General features: G+C 37.8%; 1 protein-coding gene across 5 annotated transcripts in view; it reads right to left on the bottom strand.

The window, feature by feature from the left end:
* Positions 1-24,706, bottom strand: part of AKAP7 (A-kinase anchoring protein 7) — a 161,905-nt gene that overhangs the window by 130,909 nt on the left and 6,290 nt on the right. For all 5 annotated transcript variants that reach the window (XR_012378565.1, XM_073893937.1, XM_073893938.1 and 2 more), the window contains exon 3: positions 9,563-9,702. Coding sequence is in view for 4 of the 5 variants with exons in the window: in XM_073893937.1 (XP_073750038.1) it covers positions 9,563-9,702 (140 nt within the window). In the remaining variant the exon portion in view is untranslated. The remainder of the gene's footprint in view (positions 1-9,562; positions 9,703-24,706) is intronic.

The raw sequence follows: 24,706 nt of genomic DNA, 5'->3' as shown, positions 1-24,706 counted from the left end.
ATTAGGCAAGCAAAATTTCCTTATGGCAGTTTGTAAATCAAGAAGAAAAATAAGCAACAATCAAAATTAGAACTATGTCAAGAAAAATAAGCAACAATCAAAATTAGAACTATGTCAAGATTCTTCAACCAAGCAATGCTTAATTACCTACTTGTTCTCAAATATCCTGGATAAAATGACTTGGGAAGCTTAATATGATATATGAGTTTTTAAAAATCATACAATCCTTGTTCATCTTAAAAACATCAAGCCTAGGGGTGCCTCAGTGGCGCAGTCAGTTAAGCATCCAACTCTTGATTTCGGCTCAGATTGTGATCTCAGAGTCCTGAGATTGAGCCCCACGTCGGGTTCCATGCTCAACATGCAGTCTACTTGAGATTCTCTCTCCCTCTCCCTCTGCCCCTCCCACTCATACACGTGCTCTCTCTAAAATAAATAAATAAATCTTTAAAAAAAAAACAAACATCAAGCCTAATACCCTTATTTTATAAATTGGGTCACTGGTTGAACCCACTGGTTGACAACCTCTCAGTGACCATGCATCTTTTCAGAAACTTGTCCTTGGAATATGCAGTATGACTCACGATAATTATGATCTTTCCTAAAATAAAAAAAAAAGTTTCATTCTTGCCATAGAAAGGTCAAACCAGCAGACAACATTCCATTCCTGTTGGAAGTATTATTTATTTGTCCCCAAATGAATGTGTCTGAGAACCCATTCTTCATGGCCTTTAAAATTTTTTAGGACAGCAATAATCTCAACAGGAGTGACTATTGTCATTTTTCCAGATGTGTGAGGAGGGGCATAACCATGGAAAGAGAGTTGCAAAGAAGTCCAAATGCATATGTTACAAAAACAATGGCAGTCTGCATGGAGTGAGAGCTCTCATCTCTCATCAGACTGCCCCCTCTCAGTCTCTGCTCTGAAACAAGCAGGGGGAATGATATCCTTCCCTTCTCTTCCAGCTAGGTACAATTCCAGTCAACTTCTCCATGTGAGTGTACTGGAAGATGGTTGGAATGCGAAACAGCAAACGGAGCAATACTCAGAGAAAAGAGAGCACACAGAAGCTCTGAGGCAGCAGAATTCGTCAGAGAGCAAAGGGGAAGGAGAGGGGGCTGGCAACAGAAGCAGAGTCCATTAAAAAATAGCAGAGATAAGAAAAAACAGAATCATGAGCACAGCAGACTGTTCTGATACTACAGCAGCTGTTTTATCCTGAACAATGTTCCCATTATCTGCAGAATGTGACTGAACAAATCATGAGATGCCATCCTGGGATCCGACTTCCCGTGTATCTTTACAATAAATCCACATCACCCAAAATAATCTCAGCATTTCTCTGCTTCTTGCCATCTGGAAGAGTGACACAGGAAATGGTGTTTTCCTGGGAGGAAGTTATGCAGTAACACCTAACATACTATTTCCCAAGGCAAGATGTCACTTCCATGAAACCTAGCAAAAGAATATTGATAGCCTGATAAACAAAGCGCTCCTGACGAACAGTACACAAAGATTATACAGAGTCACTTTCCTCTACTCTCTATCAATAAAAACTAAATTGTAAACACCTCAAGGGAAATGCTCATTTCTCCTAACCCACCCTCTCACCATGGTGACTAGTGACAATAAAAAAAACAATATTTAAAGTATACCTGAAACTAATAGAACACTGTATGTTAACTACAGTAGAATTAAAAAAAAAGAGAACTGGCACAAGGACATATCAGTCCACATTATTCTAAAATGTGTTTTTCACCTAAAATTTATTAGACATTTTCCAAATATTAAAGACATAGAATATCTACTTTTTTTTAATAGCCTAGGGTTCCAATTTAATTATCTACTCCCTTACTTATAGAAATAAAGATTTTTCTTAAAAAATAGTTTTTAATTAAGGAAACAAAACAAAAAAACAGTATTTAAAGGACTATAGCAGTAAGTAACTAACCTTTATGGTATGATCACTAGGTTCTAGGTACTAAAGTGAGCATTTTACACATATTAGTTCACTGAAGCCTCTGAACATTGCTATGTGGTAGATATGGGTATTAAATCTATTAAAATAAATTGAAAAACAGAAGATTAAAAAAAAATCTCTTCAAAATCATATACCCAAAACAGCAAAGAAACGTAAGGATAAATTACAACACATGAGAAAAAATGCAACAGATACAAGGAATTGGTTTATTTTCAAGAGGGGACAAATAAATATATTTTTTATATATATAAAATGGAATGTTACTCAGGGATAAAAAGGGTAAGATCTTGCCATTTGCAAAAAAACATTGATGGACCTGGAGGGTATCATGCTAAGTGAGATAAGTCAGACTGAGAAAGATAAATACCATAAGATCTCACTTATATGTGTAATCTAAAAAAACAAAACAAATAAACAAATAAAAACCAGAAAGAGACCCACAGATACAGAAAACAAACTCATGGTTACGGGGGCAGGGGGGAGGGCAAAATGGGTGAAGGGGAGAGGGAGGTACAGGCTTCCAGTTATGGAATGAGTAAGTCATGGGGATGTAAGATACAGTAACAATGTAGCGAGTCAATGGTATTATAATAGCATTGCATGGTGACAGATGGTAGCTACACTCATGATGAGCACAGCCTAACGTATAGACTTGTGAAATCACTATGTTGTACAACTGAAACGAATGTAACACTGTGTGTCAACTATACTTCAGTTTAAAAAAAAGTCATACCTCTAAACAGTATAATTACATCTCCAAATCTTAGCTGGTACAAATGGTAATTCTGGTTTAACTGAACATGAAAAGTAGCACAGGATGAGAACTCTGTTTTATAAATAGAGTGATGCAAATTAAGGGTGCTGGACTTGGCTCAGAAATTCTGGATTTTAACCCCAAATCTACCATAGGTGTGAACCCACCCAAGTCACCTAGTCTCCCCGAGTCTTGGCTTCTTCAACTGTAAAACAGGAATAATAGAATCTGCATTGCCAAACTTACAGTGTTGTGTTATAGATCACAATAGATAAGCTACATGAAAATACAATGTAAGCTCTACAGCATTTGCCTAATATAAGGTATGGAACACTGCCAATATTAAAATCAGTGTTCCTCTACCCTACATAGTTCTGCCTCCAGGGTACCATCTGGCAATGTTTGGAGATATTTATGTCATAACTGGGGACTTGCTACTTGTTTTTTGTTTGTTTGGTTGGTTGGTTCTTTTAAAGGTTTATTTATTTGAGAGAGAGAGAGAGAGAGAGTAGGGGGAGGGCAGAGGAGGAGGGAGAGAGAGAACCCCAAGCAGACTCCCCACTGAGCACAGATTCCATCACAGGGCTCGATCCCAGGACCCAAGATTATGACCTGACCCGAAAACAAGAGTCGGACAGACGCTCAACCAACTGAGCCACCCCCAGGCACCCCAGGACTTGCTACTTGAACCTAATGGGTAGAATACCTACATTTTCATAAAAACATTCTTCATTCTGGGCTCCAGTAATAATCATATGTAAATTCAGGATAATGATCGAAAAATTGCATTCATTTGTGTAGTCAGCATTTTAGTGCAATGTCCAGCATGGTAAAACAATTTCAGACCATTCACATTGAAAATTCAAAACCATAAAATACTTTGAAGATTAATTCTCTAATGTCACACAGTATTTATGATGCAGGATTACCTTCAACCTATGAAAATTCTAAAGATAATCTAACCAAGTAATATATATCTTTTTTTTTAGTTTTATTTATTTAACTAATCTCTACACCCACCATGAGGCTTGATCTCACAACCCTGAGATCAAGAGTTGGATGCTCCTCCGACTGAGCCAGCCAAGTGCCCTGAATCGAGTAATATATTTCCAGCTATGCTTTGATGCTCCAGATTAATTTATAATATTCTTTGATATCATCTTAAGAGCTTTATAAATCCTTTTTTATTCCTAATTACATTCTTAAAACATAAAAGAAAAATGAAAAAAACTTCAGAGTCTTCTTCCGAAAGCCACTTTAAAAAGTACCAATGTCATTAAAGGCCAAAGAAAACTAATTTTTAGAGCCACTGTTTAAAATTCTATAAAGCTATTAAACCTTATCTGTCACCCTAATCCCCAGCCATTGACAGTACTACACAGGCACATTCTAAAAACCTAATACTATAGGGCGCCTAGGTGGCTCAGTTGGTTAAGCAACTGTCTTCAGCTCAGGTCATGATCCTGGAGTCTCGGGATCGAGTCCCACATCGGGCTCCCTGCTCAGTGGGGAGTCTGCTTCTCCCTCTGACCCTCCCCCCTCTCATGCTCTCTATCTCATTCTCTCTCTCAAATAAATAAATAAAATCTTAAAAAAATAAAAAAATAAAAACCTAATACTATAGTCATATTTAAATATGATATTGAAAGAAACTTTAAAAAATAAGAGCATTATTAAAATCTTCAATATTTCATTATTATCTTTGTGTTTAGAGAACAAGAACAAACAACCACTTGTTAAACCTTACCACTAAACCATATTCCACCTGCCTAAAAATAATGCAGTAAGAAAATTCATTTTTATATCTTTTAAGCTTTCTAATTGACTCAAGGCATATATGAGTACAAAGAAAAAGCCTTAAAGTTACAGTGCTGCATGAGGAAGACAAGTTACATTCCAACACAGAGTAGGAGAATGTCTTTGACCCCATCTTTTGACATTATTTCCAGAATTTTTTGAAGCTGTTAACTTATATTGTTCCTAAATTTGCTGCCTCATTAAGACTTACTAGAATTATCACTTCAATTTGCTACATAACTTTTCTTCATTGCTGAATACTTTCATTTTTCTTGCTTGTCTACAACCATGAAAAGAACCTGAAAAACTGATGACAGAGCAAAACTGGAGTAAAAGTAAAAAATCATCCTCTGGGGCGCCTGGGTAGCTCAGTCATTAAGCGTCGGCCTTCGGCTCAGGCCATGATCCCAGGGTCCTGGGATCGAGCCCCGCTTCAGGCTCCCTGCTCCGTGGGAGGCCTGCTTCTCCCTCACCCACTCCCCCTGCTTGTGTTTCCTCTCTCACTGTGTCTCTCTCTGTCAAATAAATAAATAAAATCTTTAAAAAAAGAAAGTAAAAAATCATTCTCAAATAGGAGAATTTTCCAAGTCTACCAAGTGCTTAACATACACACGATGAGAGCAAATACTTTTACAATTACATATCCCAGAAAAGAACTGAATACTTTTATTATTTTTATAAGACCAGCAATTTTCACATTAGAAAATGATGAAATATGGAATTAAATGTTACAAATGCCTTTTAAAACCCCCAAAGAAAATCATACTTTTCCATTAGTATAAAAAATTATCTTATAAAAAATTAATACACTCCTGAATTCAGTTTCTAATTGTTCCCTTGCATTTTTTCAGTGTTGATTTACCTTATAAAATTATCACTCATAGGAAAGTGCATAAAACCAACATAAGAGTAAATCCAACTAGAATTAATAATTAATTAAATAATTCTAGCCACTTAAGAAACATGCAGGATTTATTATAACTCCATTAAATGTTTTCTTTATTTTTATTTTTAAACTAATGTATAATTGCAGGTAAGGGAGAAACACATGCTTCCATATACTTGAAACTAGGATATTTTTATGCAGCCATTCTAATGCATTTTCCAATTCTATTTCTTAAAAGTATGAAATTATGAATTTCCATTAATGAAGAATTTCAAACATCTAAGAATAGGTTTAAAAATCAAAGACCCATAAAGTCTGAACACTTTTTTCTTTAAAACTGGATGCCAACAAGCAGAGGCCAAAAGTAGAGCAACTCATTGTGAAAGTGCTAGCTTCTAAAAGCTTGTTTGCAGGTCACTTAATTGGAACTTGGAATACAGTCTCACACTGAAACAATGTTATAAATGCTGCTTCTTTTCCCAGGCCTTCCCACAAAAGCTCATAAGTAGCTTTAAAAGAAAATTTAACATGTGATACTTTAAAACAAACAAAAAAGATGTTCATATAAAAGATATAAAGTGTATCTCCTAATCTTGTTCCACCCTACCTCTCCTCCCTGTATTTGTACGTAAGCTTTCTGTTACCTGCAAATAAGGCTCTTGAGAGGAAAACATTAAATTATTTGGTTTCCAGATCCCTTGAAGCCTGCATTCCCCATAACTACCAGTCACCCTACCCTCAAATGATGGCTGTTAAACTTGTATTATGAAACCACCATTTATAACACTGTATTTCTTATTTGTAAATTATTGTAAATGTTTTGGTGTAACTTGGTATGCCACAAACACATTTCCAGCCCTGAAATGACAGTATTTTCTGTGTGTATATTTCTACTCCTGCCAAGTTCTGCTCTAGGTACTGGGAATGAGCCGAAGAACTTTGTGCAGAAGATGAACACGTTCAGGTTGCAAGGATGATAGACCCCAAAAGGAAAGCTATGAGAGTCTGGTGGTGGCAGGGTGGGGGTGACCAAGGCAAGGTGGTCACCAGTGAAGAGGTCTGAGCTGAGATTATGGCATTAACAAAACCAAGAAGAGAGGAAAGAAAACTCCCAGACAGAAAAAGCTTTCTCTGGGGGCAGAGGGAACTTGGCAAGTTCAAGGCCAGAGGGGCTCAAGGAGAAGGAACAAGTACCAAAGTGGAGAAAGCTGAACCACGCAGAACCTCATAGAACACGGTAAAGCCTCTGTCTTTGTCCCAAAACCAACAGGAAAAGAGTGAAAGATATAAGCAGGTGGGTGACACGTCCAGATTTGGGGTTAGAAAATAATTATCACCTCCATTTTACACCTAAAGAAATGTAATCTACAGACATGAAGTCACCTGACCTACATCCACAGCAAGTTTGTAGCCCAGATGGTATTCAAACAAGACCTGTAGGACTCCAAAGCTGCACTCCTCCCACTTTCTACACAACCACCCAGAGAGTGGGAAGCAGAAACAAAAACTATGGCAGCTTACAGGGTGAAAACTAAAAGCCGTAGACCATTCTCTCTCTTCCCCTTCCTCAAGGCACTTTTGTGGCCCAAATCCTGAACTAAGTGGCAGAAGGAAAGAATTTCTCGACCCCCTTTCATCTTCATCCCCTTCCCCACCACAATCACCCCACTGATCTTCACTGGAAGAGGAAGGGGGCCAGAAGGAGGCGAGGAGAGGTAGGGGACATGAAGGGGACACCAAGCTGCCGTTCAGACTACCACAGGAGCCACGGATGGAGGAGCGAAGGGAGACAGACTATAGGAAGGGCCTAATTAAAGCAACTTACAGAAGTGCTTCCCAAACTTCTATACTGATGGAGTGTAGTGGAACAATCTCTACGCTGTAAAGCAAAATAAGGAACCTGGGGTCTCTTCCAATCACAAATCGTGTGTCTGTGGGAGAGTCACTTTGCCTGTTTCACATTCTGGGTCCTAAGGAATTGGCTTTGGACTGATCAGTTAAGCAGCATCACCCCTCTTCTAACTCCCATATGTGCAGATGATCCTAAATTTCAAAAGAAAACCTGTCCAAATAACTCATAGGTATTTTAATGCACTATATAATATGTAACATAATAGATAATTGCTCATGATATTAAACTCTGTGTCACCTAAACACTTTTAAAGACTATTGTACTGTTAACCCACCACTCTTAACTGGTGTGTTCCAGTAAAATCAAAATCTAATTCATTACTGCATTAAATTCTAAAACCCTGGGGCGCCTGGGTGGCTCAGTCGTTAGGCGTCTGCCTTCAGCTCAGGTCATGATCCCAGGGTCCTGGGATCGAGCCCCACATCAGGCTCCCTGCTCAGCGGGAAGCCTGCTTCTCCCTCTCCCGCTCCCCCTGCTTGTGTTCCCTTTCTGGTTGTGTCTCTCCATTAAATAAATAAATAAATAAATAAATAAATAAATAAATAAAATTCTAAAACCTTGTATTGCTAGGTAATAGAAATTCTCTTTTTATGTATCTTCTCTCCCCAGCTAAACTGTGGTTTCACGGACTAGAATTTCCTGGAATGCATAAATAATATTTATTTTTTCTTTTGATATTTATTCATTTGATTTCAATTTCATTTGCTTTAAATACTTTGCTTTAAAAATTCATTAGCATCCCCTAGAAACATTCTAGTTAAATAAAGGGAGAAACAAATGCAAAATGTGCCTAGTGTTAAAAAGAAAACCACAGGCCCAAAATGGAGTCACATGTTAAGAGCCCCATGTCAGCCCACCCAAGACTTAACACCTAACCTAACTGTCCCCCCACGAACGTAACCAGTCCACAAGGAATTTCCTGGTCAGCACCTTCCATGGGAGGGTGACCTTATCTAAAACGATGGATTCTTTGCTAATAGTTTCCTTCTTTCCTCTCCCTCTCTACCTTTAAAACCCTCTCCTTTTCTGCAGCCTGATGGAGTACTTTTCTCTCTGCCACATGAGATATTGCCCAATTCATGGCTTGTTCAATAAAGCCAACTGGATCTTCAAATTTACTCGGAATTTTTGTTGTTTAACACTAGTAAAAGAGCTCATAGTCCACAATCAAACAGAAATTCCGATCTGCCTCTCAAATTGCACCAATATGTGAAAACAATCAATCTTCCAAGTGAGCTGTTCTTTCCCACCTCACCGCTCTAGCAGTTTTAATCAGATACTGTAGCTCTCAGCCACGTACAAGAGTTTCTTAGTTCGGGCCAATCAACTGGTCCCATTTCCTATTATTCATACCACATTAATTTTTCAGATTTTTAATAGATTTAACAGATTTAACTCTGCCCAAGTTATCACGCAATATTAAATCGGCACAACAATGAGTAATTTTTAAAGAAACTGTGTTGCAATAATCATTGCCTTACACAGGACTAAGCAGCAAGAAATCCTACTTTACTTTCCTAGCAGAGATCTCAGAATCCTCTTTTTCTACCTGGTCACTACTCTCTGCTTCTGAAAGGTTCCCCCATTGTGGCGAGCAAATGCCTAGAGAGAACCACACTTGACATGCCATCTGGCAATGCTTTTCAAAAGGCTTTTGCAAAATTATTATTTAAATATGGTTTTTTAAATAGTACTTCTCAAAATTACTGTTTAAATAGATTCTATTGTTTAAACAGGATTATTTCTTATATAGCCCAACTAAAATGCCATCAAAGACACTTAAGGGCTGACAGCAAATGGGCTTACAAGCATTTAATGTACCTTAAATCTAATTTAAAATAAAACTTTATAGTAAAATAGTTTTTTAAAAAAAATAGCACCTCTAAAAAACAAAACAAATGAATAAACAAACAAAAAAGCAGAAACAAATCCATACATACAAAGAACTGACGGCTGCCTGGGGGAGAGGGGTGGGGGGATGGGCAGAATGGGAGAAGGGGAGTGGGAGGTACAGGCTTCTAGTTATGGAATGAGTAAGTCACAGGGATGAAAGGAACAGCAAAGGGAATACAGTCAATGGTATTGTGATAGCGTTGCATGGGGACCGATGGGAGCTACACCACCCATGTGACAGTGAGCACGGCACAATATAGATCGTCAAATCACCATGCTGTAGAACTGAAACCAATGTAGCATTTCATGTCAAGTATACTTCAATTAAAAAAAAGCACCTCTTTGTTGGTGATCGGAATGGATAGGAAATAGTTGGGTTGATAATCTTTTTGCTTTTTTTTCCTCTTCTTTATTTGATCTTTACTGATCCGTTCATTTTCTTTACTTCTCTCCCAATTTGTGTGAGGTACATCAGTGACTAGAGGGGAAAAAGTCAAACAATAATATGTCTCATGTATTTCAACAAAGATAATTTAGTCAAAAAAAAAAGGAAACAAGCACTACATAAGTAGCAATCATTCATAATAGTCATTTTGAAGTCTAAAGCAGGAGCTAGGAAAGTATTCTGTAAAGGAACTCAGAGTAAATATTTTAGGCTTTGCAGATCATATGGTCTTAGTCAAAACCACCCAAGTCAGCTGTAGACACAGAGGATATAGCTGTGTTCCAATAAAACTTTCTTTACAAAGCAGATAGTTAGCCAGATTTGGCCCACGATCTAAAGCACAACCAACAGCCATCCTCTCTCCCAGGACCCTGGGATCATGACCTGAGCTGAAGGCAGACATTGAGTTTTATTTCCCAATTTTTTTTTCCCCATCTTTGGGATCAACTCTAAGAGACCCCAGTGATCATCACACACAATGCCTCGGAAAGGACTGTGGGAAGTCTGAGCTCAACCAACGGCACAATGCCCATGTGCCTACGCAAGCCTGAACTCATTATACATGAGGAAACAGAAGCACAGAAAAACTTTTAAAAACTGTTCAATGTCACAGAGTCAAATCTGGCATTTAGACCTTTTAACTTTCTCCTTCTAGTATGTTTTCTACTGGCTCAAACCGCTTCTCTGTTGAAGTTCTGCAAAACCAAAGGGCAGAAGTAATTTTCCTTATTCTGTTGTTCTTAAAAAAATTTTTTTTTATTTGTAAGTAATCTCTACACCCATTGGGGGGGCTAAACTTACAACCCTGAGATCAAGAGTTGCATGCTCCAGCAACTTATCCAGTCAGGCACCCCTACTGTTCTTTAAAATATTAAGAGTAGGGGCACCTGGCTGGCTCAGTCAGAGAAGCACGTGACTCGATCTTGGGGTCATGAGTTCAAGGCCCACATTAAGTGTAGAGATTACTTAACAATAAACAAACTTTAAAAAGATTTTTAAAAAATAAAAAAATTAAGAGTAAATCATGTTTAAATAAATGTCACAAATAGTATTTTAGTGCTAACTTCTAAGAAAATTAGTAGAGTATGCTTAAAACTTAAAAACTAAAGGTTTGCAGAAACAGACAGGAGTAACATACTCTAGGAGTAACATACACTTGTGACATCTAGAAGGTAGGGGTAAGTTAAGAGCAAGGTAACCTGGGTAATAAGTCTATATCATTATGAGTTAGGGCAAAATTATCTGGTATGTTTGTGCATCCATTTCACTACCATGTTTCTCAACAATATACCTGATGATTAACATGGTTGAAATGATGTATCTTCACAAACAGAGAACATGTGTTTGAAATATAAATTATTATCAGCTTCTTGTATACACGTAAGCTAGTCAGAACTTTATAAATTCTATCGCTAGGAAAAAGTTTGCCCCATTCTCATCTGTATCATGAGCATCATTTGAAGTGCTTCATATGATGCCATTGGGTTTTATTTCCCACGCAATTCTTTAAATATGGAAAATCAAATCAATATGTTGTCGAGCTGCTTGTAATTTTAGACATCTAAGAAACTGTCCTACATTTGATTATAGTAACAAACCTACTAATTTTATTTTATTTTATTTAAAGATTTTATTTATTTATTTGACAGAGAGAGAGAGACAGCGAGAGAGGGAACACAAGCGGGGGAGTGGGAGAGGGAGAAGCGGGCTTCCCGCTGAGCAGGGAGCCGGATGCAGGGCTCCATCCCAGGACCCTGGGACCATGACCTGAGCCAAAGGCAGACGCTTAACGACTGAGCCACCCAGGCGCCCCTAAATCTACTAATTTTAAACAGAAGCCACAAAATATGCTAATAAAATACCATATATATTTTAAAGCCACATCTGAATACATTTCTAGCCCACCTCCACCTGCTCTTAGTAAACCAGTACTCTAGAAATGGAAACCAATTTTAATATAGTCTGGATCAGAGTTTGTGGGTTGGAATCCTGTCCCCAGCCCCATTTACTAGCTGTGAGATCTTCAATTAGTCACAAGAACTCTCTTTACTTCAGTTTCCTCCTCCATAATTTGAGAATAATAATAGCAGCTACCTCACAGGGCCATTTTTTGAGTGAGTTAATACATGAAAGCTCTTAGACTACTTCCTGGTACAAATTAAGCACTATCATTTTCTATTATAATTATGAGATGTTACCCAGAGCTAAACAGAATTAGGGAGATAAATGTGTATCTGCTAACATCATTTAGAAGACTCCAAAAAGAAACAGAGATGAAGTATAAACTATCTGTTGTTTTTCATCATCCAGACCACTTATACTCTCTATGATCATGGAAAATGAATAACAATCTTGAGCAGTTTTTAAAAAATTAAAGATAACACTGAAAAATATTTCTAAAGCAAAACACCCACTTTTTAAGGTAAAATCACAAACCAATTCTAAATAAGTTCCCAGCATCCTTCCTTATATATCCAGTTATCCAAATCCGGACACAGGGCTAACCCCAAGCAGCACTGGAAGCTGGGACAGTGAAGTTATCAACCTATGCCTATGTGGGGAAAGGAATCTATGAAAGGAAAAGCACGGAACAACTGCTGGTGAGGCAACTAGTAATGTGTGTTTCAGCCCTGCAGAGGCAGCACTAGATGGTGAAAAGAGCAATGACCCCAAAGACTAGTCTTCCAGCAAGCATCTTTCCATCAAATCACTTCATTTCCCTACCTGAAACTTAAAAAGTTGGCCAGTCCATACAGAATAGCTTATTCTAGGTCTGAGGCATAAAATATACCAGAAGAGCCTGGATCTTCAAAGACTCCTGGCACCGTGTCAATTTGAAAGTCCCCTCACTGGCCAAAGATGGCACAATTACAGCATCAGATAGAATAATAACTTCAATGGTGTGAAATACATCAACTACGCTTAAATCCATCAGTTCATTATGATACTCAAAGGAAAAATTAAAAACAAAATTCACAGGTCACCTTTGGATCTACAAATTTGGTGATAAAAGAGAAAAAAAATCAAGCATTTATCCTGCTTTTCCTTATAAGCAAAGAGTCATACAGGGAATCAAACAGTTAACTAAGGGAAAGTTCTTCTTTATAGAAATGTTCAGCTAGTAATTCAAAAAGACAGAGTTAAAACATCATTATTTTGAAACCCTTAACACAGTAATGGATCAATCCAAAGATTATCAATGGATGATCCATTAAATGGAAAGCTGATGGGGAATTTTAATGGGTACATCAAGTGACAAGATGGAAAGCCACTGATAAATCTTAACATCACAAAAAGGCAAGACAACCAAACATCATATGCCTCCTGATGTCACACAATAGGAAATTCATAGCATTTTTGCAGCTTTCTTGCCAATATTCCAAAACTTAATCGAGATTCCTTAGTCTACCAGTTTACTGAAATACAAAGGACAGAGAAATACATTAAATGACCATAATATAGGTACATCAATACAGCCTGATTTCTTCAATAAACACACACACACACACACACACAAACACACACACAAAGGGAGATCTATAGATGAAAAAAAAAAACTGAAGGGACTTGTCAATCAAATAAAATGTACAGACTTTGGTTCCTAATTCAACAGTTTTAAAAAAAATTATGACACAGAGAAATGTGAATACTGACAGAATATTTGATGACATTAGGAATTACTCTTATTTTTTGTCATGGGATAGATATTTTGGATATGCTTTTTTAAAAAATTCCTTATCTTTTAAAGATACATACTAAAGTATTTACAGATAAAATATATCTGGAATATACTTCAAAATAATCCAGTGAGGAAGAGGTGAGAAAGAGATGCGGCTCGGTCTACTACTCTACTTTTGAATATGCTTGAAAGTTTCCATAATTAAATATTTTTTAAAAAACAAAAACAAGAATTAGGGGCAGGTGCAGGAGTGGGAGAGCTAGATAATCTCTATCTAGTCTCTTCTAGTTAGTTTTCTCTCATCTGTGATAAAGGTACTAATTTAACACCTGTACCAATTAGGACATTTCATGGTGAAATCAGATAAAAAATGGTGTCCAGTGGTGCCTGGCAAGCTCAGTTAGAAGAGCATGTGACTCCTGATCTTGGGGTCATGAGTTGAAGGCCCACGTTGGGTGTAGAGATTACTAAAATAAATGAATAAATAACCTGAAGAAGAGGAAGATGAAGAAGAGTGTCCAAATTAATAATACAGCTGATTTTATCACCTCTAGTTCATTTCAAAATTAATATAGTAGAAAGAGAATCCTGAACCTATAGTCTAGTTTTTCTTGTTTTTCTTTTTTCAAACTGCTAGTATCAACCTACAAGTGGGTTATGAAATCAACTTAGAAGATAAATCTAAAAGCACTTTTTTAAAACCTGGAATGGAATGGAATGGGGTGGAAGGGAATGAAATGGAATAAACAGAATAGACTACTATTAGAATGCAGAAGAGGATAGAACACAAGTAGTATAGTCGTACGTTGTTTATGGCAGATACGAGCACTGCTCCACGTCGGGGTTTCTGCACACACGTGTACTGGGTGGCAATGTAAAATGTATCCTTAGTATGAACTAAGACACTGAATCATTTCTGCTGTATTTTACTCAATATGAACAGACTTAAATACATGGTATTTAGGAGACCACGAGGCTTTTAGCTTTTTAAGTTGTTTTATACCTTATCTGTTTAAAACTAAAATGTTCTTCCTGTAGCGACTTATTTTTGCCATTTCAAACATTGCGTAAGTCCATTTTACAGACATCCAGAGAAGGAACACCATAATCTCGGAAGATAATAGTTACAATTATATAAAAACTCTTTAACAGTTCTGGTATCGGGGCACCTGGGTGGCTCAGTCTGTTGAGCCTTTGCCTTCGGCTCAGGTCATGATCACTGGGTCCCGGGATCAACCCCACATCGGACTCCCTGCTCAGTGAGGAGCTTGCTTCTCCCTCTCCCTCTGCTCCTCTCCCTGCTTATACTATCAAATTAATTAATTAATTTACTTAAAAAAAATTCTGGTATCATGAGAATGACATACTGTAAAATCCCAATTCAAAATACAACCTCTTAAAAACAAACCAACCTCTTGGTAAAAATAAAGACATAGAGGGTTTTTCTAAATTCCCTTAGCTCTCTCTAATCTGACCCATAACTATTTAACTTTCTTTTCAATTGGATTATCTAAAATTTTCTTTTGTGGGGTGCCTGGCTGGCTCAGTTGGTGTAATTTGCTATTGTTCTTTTAATTTACTTTTTATGAAAATAATAATGAACAAAGTATTCATGTAATATCTAGTTTATAAATAAAAGCATTAAAGATCAGTGATCACAGAAGCAAAACAGAGAACACTTTGGCCATGCGCCCTGGATCTTTCACTGGACTGGAGCTCATAACCTCATCTCATAAATTTAATTTATTACACTGGTGATAATTTTCATAATGTTAATTTCATAATGTTTTGTTATGAAAACTGTTAATTTTCATAATGATTTCCATTACCATTTCAATGTGCTCTAATTAATCTCGTCTTATAAAGGCTACAATTCTCTGATCCATGCATTTGTTTATCCAAAGCACATGTCATTTTATGCAAATTATCTAATTTTTCCTTAAGTTTTATTCCTTCAAAAAAAACTACAAGAGAATGAATTATGGGAGAAATTACTTTAATTAGGTAGTCCATCTGTTATTGTTGGTTGACTGTTTTCACATTTCCTCTTAGCCAAAAGGCTGGGAACAAACTAGATTCTTTGTTTTGATAATCTTCTCTTTTTTCCTTGTTCTGTAGGCAGTCAAAATCTTTGAAGTAATCATTCCTTTTTTTTTAAGATTTTATTTATTTGAGAGAGAGAGCAAGCGAGAGAAAGCACAAGTGGGGAGGAGAGGGAGAAGCAGGCTCCCCACGGACCAAGGAGCCCGATGCGGGGCTCAAACCCAGGACCCTGGGATCATGACCTGAGCCGGAGGCAGTCACTTAACAGACTGAGCCACTCAGGCGCCCCTGAAGTAATCTTTCTTAAAACTCCTGAGTTTATGACTTATAATATTATGTTCTCCATTTCATTGCATTATTCCCCCTTATTGAGTAATCTTTAACAAATTAATAAAATTTTCTTTAAAAAATTTTACCTCCCTCATTTTCTCTGAGGATTAAATAAAAAAATATAAAGCAGTTAGCAATGTGCTGAAAGCATTCAATAATATTATTATAAAATATTGCTCTCAAGATGAAAATTTCTTTAAATATTTAATTTAGCAAGTACACTTAGGCAAAAAATTTTGATGAGATTGATGAAACTTTACATGTCTTAACAAGTTAAATCCTCCCAACTCCTGAAATAGCTACAATTATTATGCCAATTTTATAGATAATGAAATTGAGCCTAGACATTTGCTCAAAGGACACAATAAGAAAGTGAAGGAGCATGGTGCTGGAACACTGGACAGCTACATGCAAAAGAATGAAACTGGACCACTTTCTTACACCATACACAAAATAAACTCAATTGGACTAAAGACCTAAATGTGAGACCTGAAACTATAAAACTAAAAGAAAACACAGGCAGTAATCTCCTTGACATTGGCTTTAGCAACATTTTTCTCGATGCCTGAGGAAATTAACTATTGGGATCACACCAAAAGAAAAAACTTTTGTACAGCAAAGGAAACCATCAACAAATGAAAAAAGCAACCCACTGAATGGGAGAAGATATTCGCAAATGATATATCCAGTAAGGGGTTAATACCCAAAATATACAATGAACTTGTACAAATCAACACCAAAAAAAAAAAAAAAAAATTAAAACATGGGCAGAGGACCTGAAGAGACATTTTTCCAAAGACATACAGGTGGCCAACAGACATGAAAAAATGCTCATCATCACTAATCATCAGGAAACTGCAGATCAAAACCACAATGAGCTATCACCTCACACCTGTCAGAAGAGCTAGAATCAAAATGCCAAAAAGTAAGTGTTGGCAAGGATGTGGAGATAAAGGATCCCTCGTGCACTGTTGGTATGAATGTAGATTGGTGCAACCACTGTGGAAAAGAGTTTGGAGGTTCCTTAAAAACTTAAAAATAGAAATACCATATGATCCACATGCAAAAGAATAAAGGGTGTTTATCCACTAGAGGGTGTTTATCCAAAGAAAATGAAAAGCTAATTTGAAAAATATATGCACCCCTATGTTTATTGCAGCATTATTTACAATAGCAAAGATATGAAAACTCCCCAAATGTCCACGGATATTTGAATGGATAAAGAAGATGGAGCATATACACACAACGGAATGTTACTCAGCCGTATAAAAGAATGAGATCCTGCCATGTGCAACGATGTGGATGGACCAGGAGGATATATGCTAAGTGAAATAAGTCAGACAGAGAGAGACAGATATCAGATGATTTTACTGTTTTTTTACATGTGTAATGTAAAAAAAACAAAGAACAAAGAAACAAAGGGAAAACAGATTTTTTTTTAAGATTTTATTTATTTATTTGACAGAGAGAGACACAGCGAGAGAGGGAACACAAGCAGGGGGAGTGGGAGAGGGAGAAGCAGGCTTCCCACTGAGCAGGGAGCCCGATGCGGGACTTGATCCCAGGACCCTGGGTTCATGACGTGAGCCAAAGGCACCCCGGGAAAACAGATTCTTAAATACAGAGAACAAACAAACTTGCCAGAGGGGAGGGGAGGATGGGTGAAATAGATAGATAAAGTGGATTAAGAGGTACAAACTCCCAGTTATAAAATAAGTAAGTCATGGAGTTGAAAAGTACAGCACAGGGAATAGAGTCAAAATATTGTAATTATGTTGTATGGTGACAGATGGTGACTACATGTACCATGATGAGCACAGAACAATGTACAGAAGTGTTGAATCAGTATGTTGCATACATGAAAGTAATATAATGGTGTATATTATACTTCCAAAAAAAAAGTTTTTAAATCTATTTATTTATAAAGTAAGCTCTACACCCAATCTGGGGCTTGAACTCACAACCCTGAGATCAAGGGTTATATGCTCTTCCAACTGATCCAGCCAGATGACCCCAAAAAAAACTTTTTAAGAGAAAGTGTAAAACCCTGACAATCTGACCCCACAGCCGTAGCTGTAACCACCAGAGTTTAACACTATTAGGAAGTGTAGGAGTAACATTAGTGGACAGGATCAAAGAGGAAAAAGTTTATCCAGCTCTCTATTTACTGAGTCAATGAAGCTTACACCTTTAAAAGCAAGTTTTTAAGCACATTTACAAATTCTAATTGTATTTTTTTCTTTTCCATCTTTTTTCAATTTTTTATTTAACTAGTTAGTTAACATACAGTGCAATATTGGTTTCTGGAATAGGATTCAGTGATTCATCACTTACATACAACACCCAGTGTTCATCATAACAGGTACCCTTCTTAATACCCAGGACTCATCCATCCCCCACCCACCTCCCTTCATCATCCCTCAGTTTGTTCTCTATAGTTAAGAGTCTCTGGGGAGCCTGGGGAGCTCAGTCAGTTAAAACATCTGACTCAGTGTCAGCTCAGGTCATGACCTCAGGGTCCTGGGATTGAGCCCCACGTTGGGCTCCCCACTCAGCAGGGAGCCTGCTCGTCCCTCTGCCCCTCCTCCTGTGTGCTCTCCCTCTCTCTCTCAAGTAAATAAAATCTTAAAAAAAGAGTCTCTTTTATGCTTTGTCTCCCTCTCTTTTTTCCCCTCCCATATGTTCATCTGTTTTGCTTCTTAAATTCCACATATGAGTGGAATCATACGATATTCATCTTTCTCTGGCTTATTTCACCTAGCATAATACACTCTACCTCTATCCACGTTGTTGCAAATGGCAAGACTTCATTCTTTTTGATGGCTGAGTAATATTCCATTGTGTATATGTGTATGTATGTTTATATGTATATGTATACATATATATACACACATCACATCTTCTTTATCCATTTATCAGTCGATGGACATTTGGGCTCTTTCCACAGTTTGGCTAATTGTATTTTTTCAGAAAAAGAATAAAAAATACAAAATTTGAAGATTAGACAAAAGGAACCAAAAAATTACTCATAAACCCACTATCTTAACACAACCACTATGAATTCTGGTGACAGGTCACATAAAGTATTTATACAATTGTAAACAAACACCCATACTTTTTTCCCCCATACTTTTTCACTTTGCATTTTAGGTAGGAAATATTTCTTGTAAGATAGTTTTCAGAAAAATTATTTTCGTACTTACTCACTCCCTAATCTTGGACATTCGGGGGTTTTTCCAATATTTTTACTATTTAAAAGATGTTAGTGGGCTCCTGGGTGGCTCAGTCGATTAAGCATCTGCCTTCGGCTCAGGTCATGATCCCAGGGTCCTGGGATCGAGCCCCGCATCGGGCTCCCTGCTCGGCGGGGAGCCTGCTTCTCCCTCTCCCTCTGCCTGCCGCTCTGCCTACTTGTGATCTCTCTCTCTCTCTCTCTCTCTCTCTCTGTCAAATAAATAAATAAGATCTTTAAAAAAAATAAAAAATAAAAAAATAAAAGATGTTGTGACACATATATTGATGAATAATTTTTTTTCTGCAAGTAAGACTATGTCCTTATATTGGGAATCCCTGAGTCTGAACATTGCTTGAGACCCCAACAAACTACATTCTAAAAGGACTTATAAAGTACACTGTCACAAGCAATGCAGACATGACATTAAAATCACTGAGTATTATTTTGAAAAGGTATTGCCAATCTGGTAAGTTACAATCATATTTTAACATGCATCCTTTATACTTCTGAGGTTGGATAACTCTCCATATATTTATGTACTAAATGAATTTTATCTTCTACATCCTTTACCCAGCACCAATAGTACCTGCTACACAGCAGGCATTTAATAAATGTGTATTGAATGAATTAATATATTCACTGGGCTTTTCCAATTTCTTATTTGTTTTCTTGTGTGTGTTTGTATACGTGTGTTTAAAGGAAAAAGATGTAAAACCTTACAAATACAATACAAAGATTTTACATCTTTTCCTTTAAATATTGAGACAAATATTTGCCTTAAGCCCCTTCATAAAAATCTGGAATATGTACTCCATGCTTCCCCAGAGATGACACAGAACATAATTTACCTTTTTTTCTAAGTTTATTTTTTTAGTAATCTGTACACCCAACATAGGGCTCAAACCCATGACCCTGAGATCAAGAGTCATATGCTCTTCTGACTGAGCCAGCCGGGAGCCCCTACTTCATCCTTTCTAAAAATTGATTCAGGAGGGGTGCCTGGCTGGCTCAGTCAGTAGAGCATGCAACTCTCGATCTCAGGAGTCGTGGGTTCGAGCCCCATGTTGGGTGAGAGATTACTTAAAAAAAAAATTAAAAAAATTAAAAAGCAGGGGCACCTGGGTGGCACAGTCGGTTAGGCATTCAACTCTTGGATTTCAAGACTCAAGTTACAATCTCAAGGTTGTGAGATCAAGCCCCGCATCAGGCATCACACTCAGTAGGGAGTGTGCTTGGGATTCTCTCTCTCCCGCTCCCTCTGCCCTTCCCCCATTCTTACATGGGCACTCTCTCTCTCAAATAAATAAATCTTTAAAAAAAAATAAGAAGTTAAAATTCACTCAAGATAATCACTTACTGTACCAGATATTGACATTCAATCTTTATTTGATACATTTTTCTATTAAAAAAAAAATCTTTTAGGGAAAGGTAGGTTTCATTTGATATTTTAAAATACTTAAGAGTTAAAGTACTTTTTTTAAAAATACAACTTAATCGTATTAGTTAATAAATAAGTAACAAAATAATAATCTCCCATATCTTTAAAATCTCTAATAATAACAAGGTTAGAATTCTGTATGAGGTAAAATAAGAATTATAACTTTGATATAAGACCTGAATTCCACACTTATAAAAGACATAGGACTAAAAAAAAAAAAAAATCACTCAAATATTTTATTTTCAATCTTGATTTAAATGTAGCTTGATAGTTACAGACTATGATTCTCTCGAGAGAACTGAGTCAATTAAACTAAAGCTCTCCACAGATTTATACTCCATGGGAAGTACAGTAAGCTATTCCTACCAGCAGTAGAATGACTCTTCATTGTAAACTCTTGTTCAACTTTCAGAGGCAAGACTAACAGCAACTCTAAGCATTCTCTGGATGATTTACTGGGTTTCTATATATGACACTTCCACCTTGTAAAAAGAACAGACCCATCCAGGCCCAGGTCAACAACTCATTAATGTTATATTTTCTCCCAGAACATGTTGCTCAGGTTGTACTGCTTCTTCAACATTTCTAAAAGATTTTCTTTCGCACATAAATTTGGATATTTTTTTTTTTAAAGATTTTATTTATTTGACAGAGAGAGACACAGCGAGAGAGGGAACACAAGCAGGAGGAGTGGGAGAGGGAGAAGCAGGCTTCCCGCTGAGCAGGGAGCCCGATGCGGGGCTCGATCCCAGGACTCTGGGATCATGACCTGAGCCGAAGGCAGACGCTCAACGACTGAGCCACCCAGGTGCCCCTAAATTTGGATATTTTATTTCCAATGTGTATATTTATATTCTAGTATATATAATTCTAATACAACTTATATTTAATTCAACATAATATTCTAATACATTTTATATTCTTCGTTTTAAGTAGGCTCCACACTGGGCATGGAGCCCAATATGGGGCTTGAACTCGTGACTCTGAGATCAAGACGTGAGCTGAGATTAGGAGTCAGTCAGATGCTTAACCAACTGAGCCAGCCAGGTACCCCGAATACATTTTATATTCTACCATATAATTCTAGTAAAATAGTCTCTTCTCAAAAACAAAACTAACAAAAAATGTAAGGACCCATTTCAGCCAACCAAACCACAAGACACCTACTCATGATAGCACCCACACTAAAGGTAACACAGTTGGCAACGAAGACACTCTGAACCAAGCATTTCGGGAGGAATTTTCTTACTGGCAAGGATTCTCCTTCCCACGATGTTCTTGTTAGCAGTACTTTCTTCATTGCTCTGCCAGGGTTTCTATCAGCAAGAATTTCTTGGCAGTTAACTCACAATTTTCACCCACCAAAGGAAACTGAAAGAACCAAAGGCAACAACCAGCAACTTGAGAATTTTAAGGTTGTTGTCTACCACAGTCCAGTAAATTGATTAAATTTCCATGTTACTAAATGTAAGAGAAAGCCACATTAAGTCCATTCAAGCCACAAACCAGTTTTCCTGTGTTTTGGATACAAACACTATTACTCTGTCTATCTTAAGTTTAAGAGTTGACAACAAAACTCCCAGTTTCTGTGCATTTCTATAAAAAATCTCATTTCACAAAAACTAGTAATTTCAAGTTGCAAAGAATTTTAGTATTTGTTTCTAGTGTCTTAGTAAATGCTATTGTAAAAAGGAGTGAGAACGAGTTGTCCCCAAATAACTGAGGGATATGTTTCAAAGCTTTTGTAAATAGCATTTGTGCATTGTTTTACATTTTAATTGCCCTCTTACACACATTACCTACTCTGATCTGTACAGCAACACTGTGAGGTGAACAAGAGGAACTTACCCACAGTCCACAGTTGAAAAGCCCAGCTCATACAGTTTAAGTGTCCAAGGTTACATGAGTAGAAAATGAAATAACCAAAACTCAAAACACAAGTTTTCTGTTTTTCTCATACCACACTGACTGTGTGTAAAGTGGAGCTTGGAATTTGAAATCTATCTTGCCACAAAAATAATATGGTACATGGTGGTTTGGAGTCTAAACTTATCCACAAAGACCTCTTATTCACAAAGACTGAACTATTAAAAAGTAGTACAATGCTATACAGCTAAAAATGGATTTGCATGGACTGACCTGAGCTCCTAACTTACACAGACAACACCTCTTCAGTAATAAATATAACCTATACCACAGAGAAAAGATCTTCTTGTATAAACAATTGGCCAATCTTCCCAATGCCCATCCTCTAAAGGAGCTCGACCATTCAGAGCAAGAAAGGAGTGCAGAGCCACAAACACATCCCCTTCCTTCTTTCTGGTCCCAGTGGCCATTGTTTCTCCCCACCAGTGGAGATAAAATACAGCAGCTTCAGAAATAGTATTTGCTCTCTGGGATTCTTGCAGTTCACCGTCAGTCCCAAGTAGAAGCTGTTTGTTCAAACAGATAAGCTCTGTGTCAGGTGGTTAAGTCCCAAGCACCTAGGGCTGGCATGGTGAACAAGTTTTAGAGCACTCCAATGGGAATGATTCAGATTAGAATGAGGCTCAGGGACAGGAAGGGTGGATGGGAGATGCCCATCACAGGCATGTAGGCATGGTTATTCAGGAAAATTCTTCGTTATTTTATACCCAAATTAGAGAAAGTGATGAAATCAGAAAGAAGTGACTGCATTTTTTTAGATATATTCATTTTATTTGCTCAAAATAAAAGAGGAATCTGTACTTGTCCATCACTCCATAGAAAATCCAGAGGATCGGGCGCCTGGGTGGCTCAGTGGGTTAAACGACTGCCTTCGGCTCAGGTCATGATCCTGGAGTCCCGGGATCGAGTCCCACATCGGGCTCCCTGCTCAGCAGGGAGTCTGCTTCTCCCTCTGACCCTCTTCCCTCTCGTGCTCTCTATCTCTCATTCTCTCTCTCAAATAAATAAATAAAATCTTTAAAAAAAAAAAAAAAGAAAGAAAATCCAGAGGATCAGTTAAGTACAAGGACAGTTAGTATAGAGGAAAGAACCTTGGAGAGTTCATACTTATCCACCAGGCATTCACTCTTTTCTTTTTTTTTTTAAATAATGTATTTAAATGAAATGCTTTTTTTTTAAGATTTTATTTATTTGAGAGAGAGAGAATGAGAGATAGAGAGCACGAGAGGGAAGAGGGTCAGAGGGAGAAGCAGACTCCCTGCTGAGCAGAGAGCCCGACGTGGGACTCGATCCCGGGACTCCAGGATCATGACCTCAGTCCAAGGCAGTTGCCCAACCAACTGAGCCATCCAGGCGCCCCCAGGCATCCCCAGGCATTCACCTTTTTTTTTTTTTTAAGATTTATTTATTTATTTGAGAGAGAGAATGAGAGAGAGAGAGCATGAGAGGAGGGAGGGTCAGAGGGAGAAGCAGACTCCCCGCTGAGCAGGGAGCCCGAGGCGGGACTCGATCCCGGGACTCCAGGATCATGACCTGAGCCGAAGGCAGTCGCTTAACCAACTGAGCCACTCAGGCGCCCCCAGGCCTTCACTCTTATCAAACCCCCAGGAAGGCCTTCCAGGATACCCACTACCACCACATCCAGGCCAGATGGCTCTCTGATACAGCCTCGCCCCATGTAAGCCCACAGCATCATGTACAGCCTTCGTTTCATGAGATTATAGCTGTTCAGAGAAAGGACGAAAGAATCAGAAATCACAGATTCTGTAGGTAATTCTTTTCTTAAAAAAAAAAAGATTTATTTATTTGAGAGAGAGCACACGCACAAAAAAGGGGGGAGGGGCAAATGGAGAGGGAGAGACAGAATCTCAGGCAGATTCCACCCTGAGAGCAGAGCCCAAAGGGAGGCTTGATCCCACAACCATGGGATCATGACCTGAGCCAAAACCAAGAGTCTGACACTCAACCGAGCCACCCAGGTGCCCCTAAATAGTCTTTTCAATTATGTGAATTTAGCTAATTAACTTCTCTAAGTCTCATCTTTTTCTTAGATGAAGAGATGGAACTATTTTTTTTTTCAAACTACCGCCAGGCTTTATTGCTCAAAATGCAAGCTAAACACTGAGAGTAAATGAGGACCCCAAAAAGACAGAGTTCAGATCCATGGAGGCAGGAGTGGGACTGGTGGGATGTTCCTTGCAAGGCAGCACTCCACACTGGGGGAGACCAAACTATTTTCTTATGGATCCCCCAGTTACAGAACCCCAGCCAAGATAAAACTGTATCAAATCATAGCAAGGCTCTTCATAAGACTGCAAAGCAAGTGGCACAGAGTATATAATCAATAAACATTTGTAGACTACATTGGTGGTTTTGCCTGTTTTCT

Source organism: Callorhinus ursinus, unplaced genomic scaffold (assembly GCF_003265705.2).
Source record: "Callorhinus ursinus isolate GAN/ISIS: 27379988/994484 unplaced genomic scaffold, GSC_fseal_2.0 scaffold6, whole genome shotgun sequence".
NCBI classification, from domain to species: domain Eukaryota; kingdom Metazoa; phylum Chordata; class Mammalia; order Carnivora; family Otariidae; genus Callorhinus; species Callorhinus ursinus.
Note: the sequence above shows the minus strand (reverse complement) of the source record. Positions and strands in the feature narration are given on the sequence as shown.